A 14,375-nucleotide genomic window follows, 5' to 3' on the forward strand; every position below is an offset into this window, starting at 1 on the left:
ATATATTTAGATATATATATATATATATCTGTGATGTAGATGTCCTTCTGTATACATTTTGCTTTTATGATTAGTGAATAAAGCTGTTTTGGCCCATGGTTTGGCAGAGTAAGTCAGGTGGGAAATCTGAACAGAAATATATAAGGAGAATAAGTGGAGTCAAAGAGAAATCATCTAGCTGCCAAAGGAGGCAGACGCTGAAACCTTACCAGTAGGTCAGAGTCTCATGATAATACACAGATTAATAGAAAATGGGTTCATTTAAGATGTAAGAACTAGCTAGCAATATGCCTAAGTTATTGGCCAAATAATGCTGTAATTAATATAGTTTCTGTATGAGTATTTGGGTCTGGGCAGCTGGGAACAAAAGAGCAGTCTCTGTTTATATTTCTGGGATTCAGAAATCATACAGTATACATACAATTCCCCCCATGATAGCTGGTGAAAAATACCATAACATGTTCAAAAATGAAAATCACTAAAATTTTACATTTTATTTCCCTTTTTTTTTTGTTTGCTTGTTTGGTTTTGATACAAGATTTCTCTGTATAGTCTTGACTGGAACTCACTCTGTAGACCAGGCTGGCCCTTGAATTCACTGAGAACTACCTGCCTCCGCCTCCTGAGTGCTGGGATTAAAGGCACGATCCACCACTGCCTAGCTGATTTTATCTATTTCTGAGGAGATTTAAAGTACTACAAAGTATTGTATTGCAGTCAAAATCATGTCACTAAACACTATTGGCCGTTTCTCTTGAGACTTTCTCCAGAAGAAGAAAAGAGAATTATGCCAGCCATATAACTCAGAAATACATACAGGGCTAAAGAAAAGCGATGTTTCTTTCTCTCCACCATGTGCAGTCTAAATTAGTGTTAGGGGAGCAACATCAGCTCCATTCACAAAGAAGAAAATTGATTTTAAAGGAACCCACAAGTTTTTTTCTGCCCATATTTAAGGGCAAACAGAATTTTCTATAAATCATGTGACGTGCAATTGCTCCTCACTATAAACTCTGTGGATACAGGCCTTCATTTCCTGAAAACCCTGACTCTTTTACGCAAAGCTTACCTTGAAAGTGAAAAATGACCAAAAAGTAGATTGAAGTCCCTGGATATTGTTATAGATTATTGGGCTGGTGACAATGACCCCCGGTCCACACCATGGCTTATGAGTTTCTGTAGGTTTTTGCTTTCTCTTACATGTGTGCTTTCAATAGATTTATTGCTGTTCATGTTGAAGAAAGTTTGGTGAGATAAAAGAGACACCGGGAAATACAGACTGCCATTTTCCCTTTTCTCCCCTATCGTCAAGAAAAGACTCTTGCCTACGTTATGATACGGAGGGATCACACAGAGATTCATTTCACTAGACTCGTGACAAGAGTTAAGATTTTATGAAATGAATTCAGACGGCAGACTGCTAAAGAAACAGGGCAACACCTTCCTGCTGTTAGGTTAGTTAATCAAGGTTAGAGCAGACTGCATGTGTTGGCCATTCAGGAAGGTTGGCCTATTGAGCCTGAGTGGAAGCACAGATGAGCACACGGACGCTTGTCTATGAGCACCGGCGACTGTGTCTTCTTTTCCTCTAACGATGCTCTACTCTCTCAGCATCGAGAAGTTCTTATTCCAGCATAGAGACCGGGGGTTGTAAGGGTTGGACATTCTCTACACATTTCCTTTCAGACTTAAAAAAAAAAAATCAGTGTCAGATATGAAGATGAACTGCCACCCTCTGCCGGAATAGAGACCTGTTTCAAACACAGGCTTGCGCTGAGAAAGAGAAATAACGCTATGATGCCACAGACGGCCAGGAAATGCAAAGGAATGTGGAAGAAACTGAAAAGAACTCAGGGGCTACTACAGGTCCATAGTCTTTGCAGCCATTACAAAGACAATGAAACATGAAGTCATTAAGATCCAGGGGGATCCCAGACGGACTTACTCACACTGATTTCTATCCTATATTTCTGGGATGCTAATTTACATTAAAAATTTCTTTGGATCCCTCAACTACAAAATTACTGATGTTTAGTATTGATTTGTTTAGTATTGATTTCTTATATTAGGACAGATTTTACTAAGGCAGAATATGGACTGATTTTGTTCTTTGGTTAGCTTTTCATGCTGCTTAAGTGGTATCAATGTTATAAGGTATGTAGCCAGTGTGTACACAGGGAAACAGTGATTTCTTCTTTAAATACCATGGTCGGACACCACTGTAATCATTATACTGGATTTGTGCTTTTGATTTGTGCAGCTTAAATGTTATCAGTAATAGCTTATGTACCCTCCCACAAAATCTGTGTTCTTAGACGCTCTGTTATTGTATCCATACATTCATTCGTTCATGAGTTTAGCTATGATTTGTTAAATCATGTTCCTTTTGCTTTAGGGTACTTTTCACAATAACTGTCCCAATTTTACCAGCCATCTCCTAGAACTAGTAAAATTATAACAATGGGGTGGAGAGCAAGATACAAATACAAAAAAAATCCATTTAACCAATAATAATGTTCCCGTGCCTGTTCTCAGTCATCTCCTAACTTAGAATTTCACATGGAGGAATTCTATTCCCATCTCATTTTGAACATTTTCTCCTTACTTTGGTCTCAGTAGCTTTCCAGCAGCAATTTGAACTCAGCCATAGGTGTCCCCTAAGGTCAGCGAGAAGTCCTAGTTTCAGAACATTGTCCCCTCCAAAGTGGAGGCTGACGTCTAAGGTTGCACGAGGGTGAGAATCAATTCCTTAGGCGAGGGACAGAGAGAATGCTGCTCTGGAAGTGAATGGTCCAGGCATGGGGAGGAGGGGGGCATCTATGAAGATCTCTGCTTACCCCTTGTTCAGATTCCAACAGCTCTGTTTTGACTCTGACGGCCGGCATCCCATCAAGCATTAGCATTCTGTTCTCAAGGGTGTGGAGATTCTGTGAAGAGAAGAGAGAGGAAGATTCAGTTCTGAAGAACCAGAAGAAGACGCTCGCAAGTAGTCTGCCTTCATTGCCATGCCTTCAGTACGGCTGACCTAATTCTGTAAGAATGAAACGTAATTAAATGTGAATATCAGCATAACCAATTATCCCCCTATGTGAACTTCCATTTGAAATAATGACCAGAACATTGACTGAATCAATGTGACTCTCTGACCTCTGGGTTGGAGGTCAGGCTGTAATAAACTGCAGTGTGGAAACATTACATTAATTTATATGGGGCTGGAAAATTTACAGCTCCTTCTCAATAGTGGGAGGAAATACAAGGCAAGCTTATTTCTCTCGTCCTTAGTTCTGTAGGCTGCATTGTATATAGGCACCCATAAATGAAAAATGCAGATAAAAATAATCTTTATACTCTTGAAGTTTGAATAATCTAAAGACAAAGTAATACAATCCTAGACTTGTTTAATTTTTATACCATGCCAGTTCTGAGAAAATGAAAATCTCTACATATCGACTACCAAAAAACTATTTTTAAACAGCCAAGTCTTAATTTAAAAGTAAATAGCTAAGAGTCACCAATAGGAAAGATTTTCTTATCATTCTCAGAGATGTTTTGCACAATTTACTGCCTCTGAAAGGAAAGTCACGCTGAAATGGTGGCTCCACAGATTCTTGAGTGTTGATGAGAAGATGAAATCAAGTTTATATTTTACGAATTCTCTCTGCTCTAGGCATACTCTGAATCAGCCATCTACAAAGGCAATCATATAGTTACATGCGCAGGGCCCAGATAAGATATATTATAAAATACATTTCGAATCTGCCAACTTCGACTTGACACACTGGCTAAACTCAGAAGCCGATGTGACTGAACCTGCGGCTTCAGAGAAGTCATTGTGCTCAATGGCCTTACAGAGGTGACAGGACACTAAAGAGATCTTAGAAAGTGGGCGTCCATATATGTACAGGTGTACAGGTAATAGAAGCATTATAGATGTACATGTATAAATGTAGATTATACAAATATGAAAACATACTCTCACATGTATATGTATGTATAACTTGTTTCTTATGGGTGAATATTATAAATTAGTGGAAAATGTACCACAAATTTTTTTAGTTGGCTATTACGCCAAAATTTCTGTGTGTGTGTGTGTGTGTGTGTGTGTGTGTGTGTGTGTGTATTCTTAAATATTTGTCTAAGTGGTGACAAAGGTTAGTATAATTGACAGAGTTTAATGTTAGTACTTTTCAGGCAGCTGATTTTCATGAAAACCATTCAACAGAATCTCCAACAAATCCCTGTTGGCTATTTTATTAGCAACTGCCACAGCACGGTTCATGAAGCACTCCTGACTTCAGTTCTTGACTCTCTGGGAGAGCCTCGAAGAGGTAGAACTTAGAGGTCCTCTCTCATGCAAATCTATTCTCTGAGAAATCAACAACAAGAAAAAAAAACATACACTATTTTTCCTTAGTCATAAGAAGCATTGAAAAGTTCACACCCCGTAGACTATTACAATTTCCTGTCCTACCTTCTCCTTGGAAATGAACAACATTGTCCTTATTGGTGTATTGGGGGGAGTACTTCTCATCCTGACAAGAGCAGCTACAATATTGCCAAGCCTTGCTGGTGAACTCAATTAACTTCTTCCAAATTTAAAATCTCTTCTTGTTAATGCACAAGTGAGGCACCATTCTCAGACTTGTCACTTGTCCTCTGTTTGCTACAGTGGCTCTGGGGGAAGTCTTGCTGCAGCTAGGCGGCTCCCCACCACTCAGCCAGCTTCTCCCGGGAGCTCTGGGAATCTCCCTTCACAAAGCCTCCCAAGGCTGCTGGGTTGGTAGACAGTGAGGGGTGAGCAGACACTGTTTCCTACCCTGGAGCAGGTCTTGCCCAGATGAGGAGGCGAGAGGAAGCCTGGGTCAGGACAGGAGTGGACAGGGAGCTGCAGGAAAGGGAGGTTTAAGGAACTGTTAGAATCTAAAGGGGCTAATGTCCTTCTAGTGCTCTGGACCAATGTACAGCTGGTATACCCTAACTACTGTCCCAGCAACTGGGATAAACTCACGAGTTTAAGAAATGCAAGCTAGCCAGAGTTTTGAAGTTAAAAGCTGGTGAGTTATGAAAGCCTGACTGGGACCAATGGTTCGTTTAGCACATTTAAATCACTATATTTTCACAATTTTTTTCCATTGTTGATCTTGGAATTCTACAAACATTCAAGTCAAAGTGTGCATTTTAGCTTCATGTAAGTGAAAAACTAGCCACGGTTTATTATTATTTTTTAATAAAGTTGTTTTCCTAGGGAACAGTCCCACCCTGCTTTCCCAGGAGCATGCCCAACCTCAGCCATAAGAGACACCCCGAGCCTCAATGTGAACAGCTGGGGAACAATGCCTCTGCAGCCAAGTTCTTTCTATCGGTGCAGTAATTGATAATTAGGGCAGATACATCACAGCACACACACATGAAGCCTGTTAACCTCTGCACGCAGGATTCTAACCCCACTCAATAGACATAGAAGCTCTGAGAGTCCCAGCGTCTTCGACTATCAGGGAGGCGCTGGGGGAGGTGATGTGGTAAGTTGTGATCAGACAGCACCAGCAATATTTCCCTGCAAAAACACTCACGGATTTATTCAGTGCATAAGAAACATAAGGATGTCAGCTGACTGTAGCTTTTAAATACGTAATAAGCTCTGGCAATTTGAAGTTGCTGTCAAACATGTCTTGCTATGATCACACTGAAGACGTATTTGCTATGGATCCATAGTTCCATTGATTCCCAAGAGATAAATAAAATTATACCAACACCAATCTTGATGTTGTGGTGCAACTTCCATTGTAATCAACACTGTGATATTATAAGTTCATCACGATTATATTTTATACTGTTCATATAGATATATATATACTCATACACAGTGTATACTCTATACAACTTATTTCCTTTGAGTGAATTTTATCAATTAATGCAAAACGTGCCTCAAAATTTGTTAGTTGACTCCTGTAGAAATCTAAGTGAACTCAATAAGAATGTGCCTTAGGTTATTTCTACATGCTAAGTACAACCGATGACATAGTAAACCAATGCATAGTTATCGCGGCCAGAAGTCATGACTACAGAGGTGACTGGTCTAAACACCTCGCAATACTCAGAATTGAGGTGCAGCAGGAAGGCCTGATCTTCAGCGACAGTGTTGCAGACACTCATGCAATGGAGGTAACTGGGTCATCTTCTCTAACCTGCAGCAGGATGTCCTCCCTCTTCCCATAATTTTGCTCAGCTTAAATGTTAAAGATGCTTCTGCCTCCAGGGCTGTGACTCTTCTTATGTCACTATAGCATCTGTACCTGACAGGTGCTTTCATTGCTTATACACAAGATTCAAAATAGAGGAAACAGAGAAACGTGTGTTTGGGGTCATAACACTTCATATTGGACTTTAAAATATCTAACACTCAATAAGTTCTCAGCCAATAATTATTAAGCCAATAAAAGAAACCATAAATTAAAATCATAAGATCAGCTAATTCTGTTGCGACCCTTTAATAGAGTTCCTCATGGTGTGGTGATTCCCAAACATAAAATGAATTCATTACTTCTTCATACTACTTTTCTTCTGTGATGAATGATAATGTAAACAGCTGATATGTGATGCCACAGGGGTTGCGACAAAAGGGTAGGAAAGCTGTATTATCTATCTGAGATGATAAATTGTTGCGGGAGGTCCTTCCGCTCCTCCAGCCTATAGCCGCTGAGATACCAGCCCATTGGGGCGTGGTCTCTCTCCCTTTAAAAAAGCGGCCACTTCCTTCTCCGCTCTCTTCACTTCCTGCTCCACCGGCGACTAGACTCCCTTCCTGGTTGCGCAGAGGGCTGTCGGTGATCTGTAAGTTCTTTCCCCTTTAAATAAATACTACCCTATTAATCATAATTCCAAACTGCTGTGGCATTGTTTGTGACTTACGCCTTCAATAAATCCATTGCTCTCAGGTGGGAAAAGCATAGGGGAAATCCTGCAGCTACAGAATTCTCTCTATTTGTGAATAATAAATATAATTTAGTAACAACAAAAGGCTAGCAAGTATGTAGACAAAAAGAACCCTTATTAGTGATTGAGTATCTATTTTTACCTTATCCCCAATATCAACCTCTTATCAAGGCCAGCCTGGTCTACAAGAGTGAGTTCCAGGACAGGCTCCAAAGCTACTGAGAAACTCTGTCTTGAAAAAAAAAGTAGAGCTGACAGATGTGGACCGATAGCTTTGTTTTGACATATTTTCTCACTTTATTTTTGTTGTGGTTTATACAAACTGTATTTATTATCTGTGTAATTAAAAGAAATGTGTGATAGTTTTGAATTTGATGTATAAAAAAGTTAAGCAGCTTTTTTTAATTATTAAAGGAAAAACAAATGAAGAGATTAGAAATCCAATTCCCCAGCAGGTTGACACTCAGGAAGTGTAAGAGAATCACTTCCATTCCTTAGGCAGAACGAGCAATGTCACAAACATTCCCTGGCAGGTACACACGTTACTATTAAAATTTAAGGAAGACAAGTCTAAAACCCCTGCAGGGGAAGATCCAGGCATTTAACTGTCTGCATTACACTTACAACTGATGCAATGATTCCGCTAGGCTGCTTCAAGTTGACTCTCCATGAATGATTTCAGTTATTATGGTGATGCGGAGGTAGGTGCAGTGATGTCTAGTCTGGGCCTGACATAAGCTTTCCATGTACTAGAAGATTCTAGAGATAATTACACTAAAGTATTTACCATTCTGCCAGACAAGAAAGCAAGGGCCAAATATACTTCTCTCTGCTGCAGACTAGTCAATGAGTGTATTTCAAATATTTCATTAGTATGAAAAAAAATCAATCTTTGCCATTCTCTGGGGAAATATATATACACATTGATCAATCATATATTAATATATGATTGACACCTGTCTGATTTTTTTTAAATGACACTTTCTGATAATGATTATAATTAGAGTCTTGGTTTTTGTACAAATGTTTCATTACCCTGGGTCTTTGATCATAAAGCCAATTTCTCAGATTATATATAGAAAACTCTATATGAGAAAATTGCTAGAGTTACTAGAAAAAAAAACTAGGTCCTCACCAATGTTCATTTTGGAAGAACTAAAATATCCTATGGGACTTGCGGCACATGTGAAGCTTAAAGGTCTCTGCAGCTCCTAACAAGAGCAAGGAGGGAATGAGGGGGAATAAGATGAAAATTCAACTCCTCTTTTTCCATTTATCAGCACAAGGTCACATGGCCCTAGAATTACAATGATGGGAGGGACACACAGCAGAGACATCTTTGGGAACCAGGGTCCTCTCCCTCTCCTACCTAGGCAGGAAAATTAGAATGTCTTTGTTCAATTTGCAGGCATTACTCAGTTAGAAGATCCACAGAGACTAAGGCACAGAGGATTCCACATATTCATACATTGAGATCCGCATGTTTTAAGAGGTAAGTGTTCAGGTTTAAGAAAAAGAATTTTGTCAATGGTATTTAAGGGCAAAAAACCTGAACAGATACCTTACTCAAGATAACACCTATAGCAAGTGAGCATGGAAAAAAAATGCTTACCATCTCACATGGATAGAAAAACAAAATTAAAATAAAAAGAAACACTTAGGAGACTGGTCAAAATCTAAAGCCATCATACTGATAACTAACACCTCATGCACACAAGTAGCAGAGGTGTTTTGATTTATTACAGGTAGGAATGAGCACACTTTGAAGATAGTTTAGCTGCTTCATACAAAATTGAACAATATGGTCAATAAATTCTGCTGTCACACTCTTTGTAATCACCCACATAACATTTGCATTATGTTGCCCATAACTGACCAAATCAGAACAGGAAAGCAACCAAGACTGCCTTCCATCTACAAGTAGACAGACTGTGACACTTCCAGCCAGAAGAATACCACTCTGCCCTACAAAGACAGGTTAGTGAGATAGTCCAAGGGATAACGGTATTTGTTGCCAAGTCTAACAATTTGAGCTCTATCTCCAGAATCCACAGGGTGGAAGGAGAGAAATAACATCAGTCAGTTGTCGTCTGACAGTGACAAGTGCACACACACACACACACACGGTAGATTAGGTAGATAGATAGATAGATAGATAGATAGATAGATAGATAGATAGATAGATAGATAGATAGATAGACAGACAGATAGACAGATAGATACAGATAGACAGATAGATAGACAGATAGATCTTTTAAGATACCGAGGCCTGAAAGGACATGGAGGATGCTCCATCACTGTCGTGGAGTGAAAGGGAGCACACTGAAATGGCTGTACACTGAGTGATGATGACTGTACAACTTGTTGCAAAAAATCTAAAACCATGAAAATGGTGAGCCCACCTCTGGTCTTCAGGGGTGAACGGAGAAGGAGTGGATGACAGACAGAACACGGGGAACCTGAGGGCAGCCTTGTGTCAAAACTCATATATCCCTTGAAATGTACATGAAGAATGACACCTGACACAAGCCACAGACTCGGCATGCTGATGGTACACCCGTCCGGGGTCAACAGTCCTTACAATACAGTACACAGTGCACATGTGTCACCGAGGATAACTGCAGGGGTGGGGAGCAGGCAGGCGGATGGGCGTTGCAAAGTCTGCTCTGTTTTGCTGTGCATCTCTGAAAACAGCTTATTAATTTAAAATGATCCTCTCTTGTAAACTTAATTTGAAGTTCCATTGGAAAGAATTTAAAGGAATACATTCTGTACAGTGATTCCTTCAAAGTATAACTTAAAAACTAGATAGAGAGCTCAGTGTTATGGTTTTTACCGTACTCAAACTGAAATAAAATGGGAGAGTACTATTTCCTAAAAATAAGCACTATTGCCAAGTTTACAAAACTAATTCAAAGTAGTATTATGGTCATAGAGTTCTAAGTAGACCCCTCTCACATTATTTCATACCATTTAAATGTTTTGTGTTATATTTATCTATTGCTGGTGGGAGTGCGAACTTGGACAGTCTCTTTGGAAATCAGTATGGTGGTTTCTCAGAAAATTAGGAAACAAGACCAAGCAATACCACTTCTGGGTATATACCCATAAAAAGCTCAATCATACCACAAGGACTAGTTGACTATGTTTATAGCAGAACTATTTGTAATAGTCAGAACCTGGAAACAACCTAGATGCCCCTCAACTGAAGAATGGATAAGGAAAATGTGGTTCAATTATACAATGGAGTACTGCACAGTAGATAAAAATAATGATATATTGAAATTTGCAGGCAAATGGATATATCTAAAAAAAAAAAAAAACATTGAATGAGGTAACCCAGACAGAAAAACAAATATAGTATGCACTCATTCATAACTGGTTTTTAGACATAAAACAAAGAAAAACCAGCCTACAACCCTGTCCACAACCCCAGAGAACTTAGACAACAAAGAGGACCCTAAGAGAGACATATATGGATTGACATAGGAAGGAGAAAAAGACAAAATCTCCTAGTAAAAGTACATTTTACTCAGCCAGCAATTCTGTCAAATACTTACATAAGATCAATGACTTTAGGAAAAGGTATTTGTGTTTCAGTTAAGATGTTTTATGTTAAAAGTAGTGCCTATTTTTGGTGGCCTATTTCTTCATCTTTCCATAAAAAGTAGATTAATCTCATTTCTCTATCTAAAATCGGTTAGAATTCTATCCTCTGATAACATCACCACGATGCCTCGGTAAAACAAGCAACTGACACTGTTCCCTACCCAGAGAACTTGTACTTTGTCCCTATGGCCCTTGGCGACCCTCACACTGTGGACAGCCCACGCAAGAACAATGTGGAGGCCGACTACCCCCAAGGCAGGAGACACAGAGAGTCTCACGTTTGATTGCACACTCCTCTGGAACTCCTGTTTCGTTTTTGCACTGCTTCTATTCAAAAGTAAACATCTTCAAATTTTCAAGTCTCATAAAAGGCCTAGTGTGAGTGGGATATCATCGGAGGTTATTAACCCACTGTTCCAGCAGGCTTTTAAGCTAGAAAATATGATCTCATGCCAATGAGCTACCTCTCTAATCCATGCTATGGCTACAACGTAGTTAGAGCAAGCCACCCTCCTGCTAAGTTAGTGGAGTTGTTGATGCAGGCAGTTTGGCAGTCTCTATCAAAAACCATGAAAATATACATGCCTTTGGTCCTAGAGAATTCAACTCTTGGAACTGATCCTAGAAGATAAGCAAGGATGTGCAGAATCGTATTTATTTTCCCACTGTTCATTGTTAGTAAATATGGAAATACGGGTCCCCGAACAGAACAATGATTAATGGAATCATCATGAGCCCATGTAGTTAAAACATCACAAATGCTCACTTCAAATGACATAGAAATGTGCCCACTAACATATAACAATGGCTGCTTTAAATAGCCAGACATCAGTTTTCAAAATACCGCATATTATGTACAAAAATCTATTATATCCTATATATTTTTAAATATAAAAATATAGATCCAGAGAGAAGATGAATAGTTAAATTTCATCCTGTGTGAAAGTATGGAAGCAGCCTTGTTTTTCTTGCCTCATGTCTCTAACGAGCCTATAATGAACATTTATTACTTCGACAAAAAAAAAAATACCACAAGTGAATAAAAAGTGTTGGTTTTTTTTTTGTCAAAGAAACCATGTGAAATAAGAAGGATTAGAAGAGGATTGAGGAGGCACTCCTTCCAAGTGTCATAGCGAGGCTCTGAAATGCACAGTCCACAGAGGTCACAGAATCTGTTTGCCTGGGAGATTGGGAGAAAAGGGGAAGCGGCCTCTCCTTTTGAGCACAGCTTGAATGCCATCTTGACCTCCATGACCTCCTCCCGCTCCTGTGGAAAGAAGACTAAGCCAAAATACAATTTTCACTCACTGACACAAAAGGTAGTCAATTCCTTAGACTGCCCTGATCCCCCGCAATCCCTCACCCTCCACCAGGGAAAGTAACCCAGACATTTCCCACCCTGCTCTGAGAGCCGATGACCTTGGCTGTATGCGCCCAGCAACTTGCTTGAGCATTAACCATAAATACCACTGAATATTTGTTCATGGTGTGCAATGCATTTACTCCAATTGTATCTAACTGATTGTTCCATGAAAATAAAGCTTGTACGGGCTGAAGAGATGGCTCTGGGGATAATATGCTTGCTACACAAGTATGGAGACCGGAGTTTAGATCCCCAGAACTTAGAGTTGGGTTGGCTTGGTGGCTCACCTTTAATCCTCACACTTGAGAAATAGAGACAAGAGATACCCATGGCAATCTGGCCAGCTAGACTACACAAATTTGGAATTCCGATTTCATCAAGAGACTAGATGCACAGAAATTAAAGTTGAAAGTAATTGAGAAAAATATCAGACATCAACCTGTTGCCCCCACATGCAGGTACATACACATATACATGTATCTGCATGTATATGTTTATATACATGTATAAACACATGTACAAGCATACATACTCATATGCATATGCAACCATACAAGCATCCATGCATACATACACATGAAGGGGGAAAATTATAACTAATTTCAGCCACTTAAGTGTTCCCATCATAAGACAAAGGAACTGGTGGCGCCTACTAAAATCTTATGCATGCTTACCTGTAACAATTTTACAAGTAACAATGACAACGTGATAAAAACTATTGTTGGAAAAATTTAAAGGAAAATTAAGATGTTCAGTTCCCTTTCTATAAAATGGTATCTAAAACCTGCTTTCTTGTCTCCCCTGTGAGCACATATGTAATAGTGTGTGGGGATATAATTAAATACATTTTTTGAAATAGTGCTCCTAGCCTCGACCAAAGGAAGAGACGATGACAGGCTTGTGTGAGAGGAGAAGCAGCTGAACCAAGAATCCCCCAGGTATTCAAACTGAGAAACTGAGTTGGAGTCAATGAAGACAGCCATAGAGATGCTAAAGAGGATTCAATCTGGACTGCAGAATGTGATCGAAAAGTTAAAAAAAAAAAAAATGTATGGCAGTTTCAAAGCCAGAGGGCCAGGGGTTGGCTGTGTGGAACGGGCACTTTCGAGACCATGTTCCAAGGCGTAATTTCTGCTTTGGGCTTTTTGTTTTGTTTTTCGTGAGTGTGTTTTGGTAGGCGGACATGGATATTGAAAGTCTTCCTCAACTGCTCTTCATCGTGGCTTTTTAGGACAGGTATCTTTCACTAACTCACCTGAACAGGCTGGACCAGCCCAAAGGGTCTTCTCACCTCTTCTCCACATCAGTGGAAGGAAAAATGCACCCCACTGTGAAAGAAATTTGCCTGCATGCTGGCATTAACTCAGGTCAGCATGTTTGCACAGTAAACATTTTACCAAGCATTCTCCCCAGCCCCAACCAAAACACAGTTTGAAGCAACTAAAGCTCTTCTTCCAGACAGTCAGCTTTCTAATATGGAAAAACCTTGGCCATGTGCTTCATAAGCGAGACACATGACACAGAAAAGCAATTTTTAAGGTATTTTATTCTCTGCACCAAACAGCAAAGTCTTGTGATTTTGATGAAGCAGTAATCTGGCCACAAAGGACATCTTTGCCTTCATCAGAAGGTCACACTTGAATAGTATTCTTAGACGATTTTAGAGTTGGGTTTCCTGAGTGGATGAACAGTTTGTTCTTTTCATTGCAAATTTACAGTGGGATGAAAATAATCTGAATGAAAATAGTCCTACTCTATTTTATCTATGAGGCAAAGGACACAGGTTGACATTTTCTTGATGATTGAGGCTAATAATTAGGAACATGAATGACCAAGCAATGCTGCATATAGAGATAAGTTCAGGATGCACTGAGGTGTGTCTACACTAAATGTACTGAAAGTACCGGACTTCACGTAGCCATCGCATTAGAGGATGTCAGACTGTGACATCTTAATCTGTTCCTGCTCTTTTTGTAGATACTGTTCTGTCCAAAGGTGGAATCAATGGCAGATTGTGACGTATGTGGATCTTGGTTGATCGGTCCTAGCTGAAAGAACTTGGATATATCATTTAGCATCTTTGGGCTGAAGGGAAAGAATTTCAGCTAGATGACTCCTGGGGCCCTTTCTTCATGTTTCTTCTCATCTGTTGTGTAACTTGGAAACCAAAAGAGCAACCTACGTGGATTTGCATAGAAAAAAATAAAGCAAAAACAAAAGAAATACACACATGCAGTATATTTCCTTGTAACAAGACTATGCCCTTGGCATCTCTGTGTCTTTTATGGAGGCTTTACTTATGAAATTCTTAGTTGTTTGTAGGTTGTTTCTGAGTCACTCAGAACTTTTCATTTCTCTTTGGTCTCCTGTCTTTTCTTTCAGATACCGCCCAGAACCTAAGTGTATCTTCTCTGGTAGCGGAATATCCCTCCTTGTTTCTTTAAGGGTCCCCTCCCAACAATGAGGCTGC

At 39.6% G+C, this 14,375-nt stretch overlaps 1 protein-coding gene across 4 annotated transcripts in view; it reads right to left on the minus strand.

Moving 5' to 3' along the window:
* The window catches only part of Klf12 (Kruppel like factor 12), a 376,554-nt gene that overhangs the window by 218,315 nt on the left and 143,864 nt on the right, over positions 1-14,375 (minus strand). For 3 of the 4 annotated variants that reach the window (XM_026788334.1, XM_005365358.2, XM_026788336.1), the window contains exon 3: positions 2,838-2,927. In XM_026788334.1, coding sequence (XP_026644135.1) covers positions 2,838-2,903 — 66 coding nt within the window. In that variant the 5' untranslated portion in view covers positions 2,904-2,927. The other variant, XM_026788337.1, reaches the window with a different exon arrangement.

This window comes from Microtus ochrogaster, unplaced genomic scaffold, assembly GCF_000317375.1.
Source record: "Microtus ochrogaster isolate Prairie Vole_2 unplaced genomic scaffold, MicOch1.0 UNK2, whole genome shotgun sequence".
NCBI classification, from domain to species: domain Eukaryota; kingdom Metazoa; phylum Chordata; class Mammalia; order Rodentia; family Cricetidae; genus Microtus; species Microtus ochrogaster.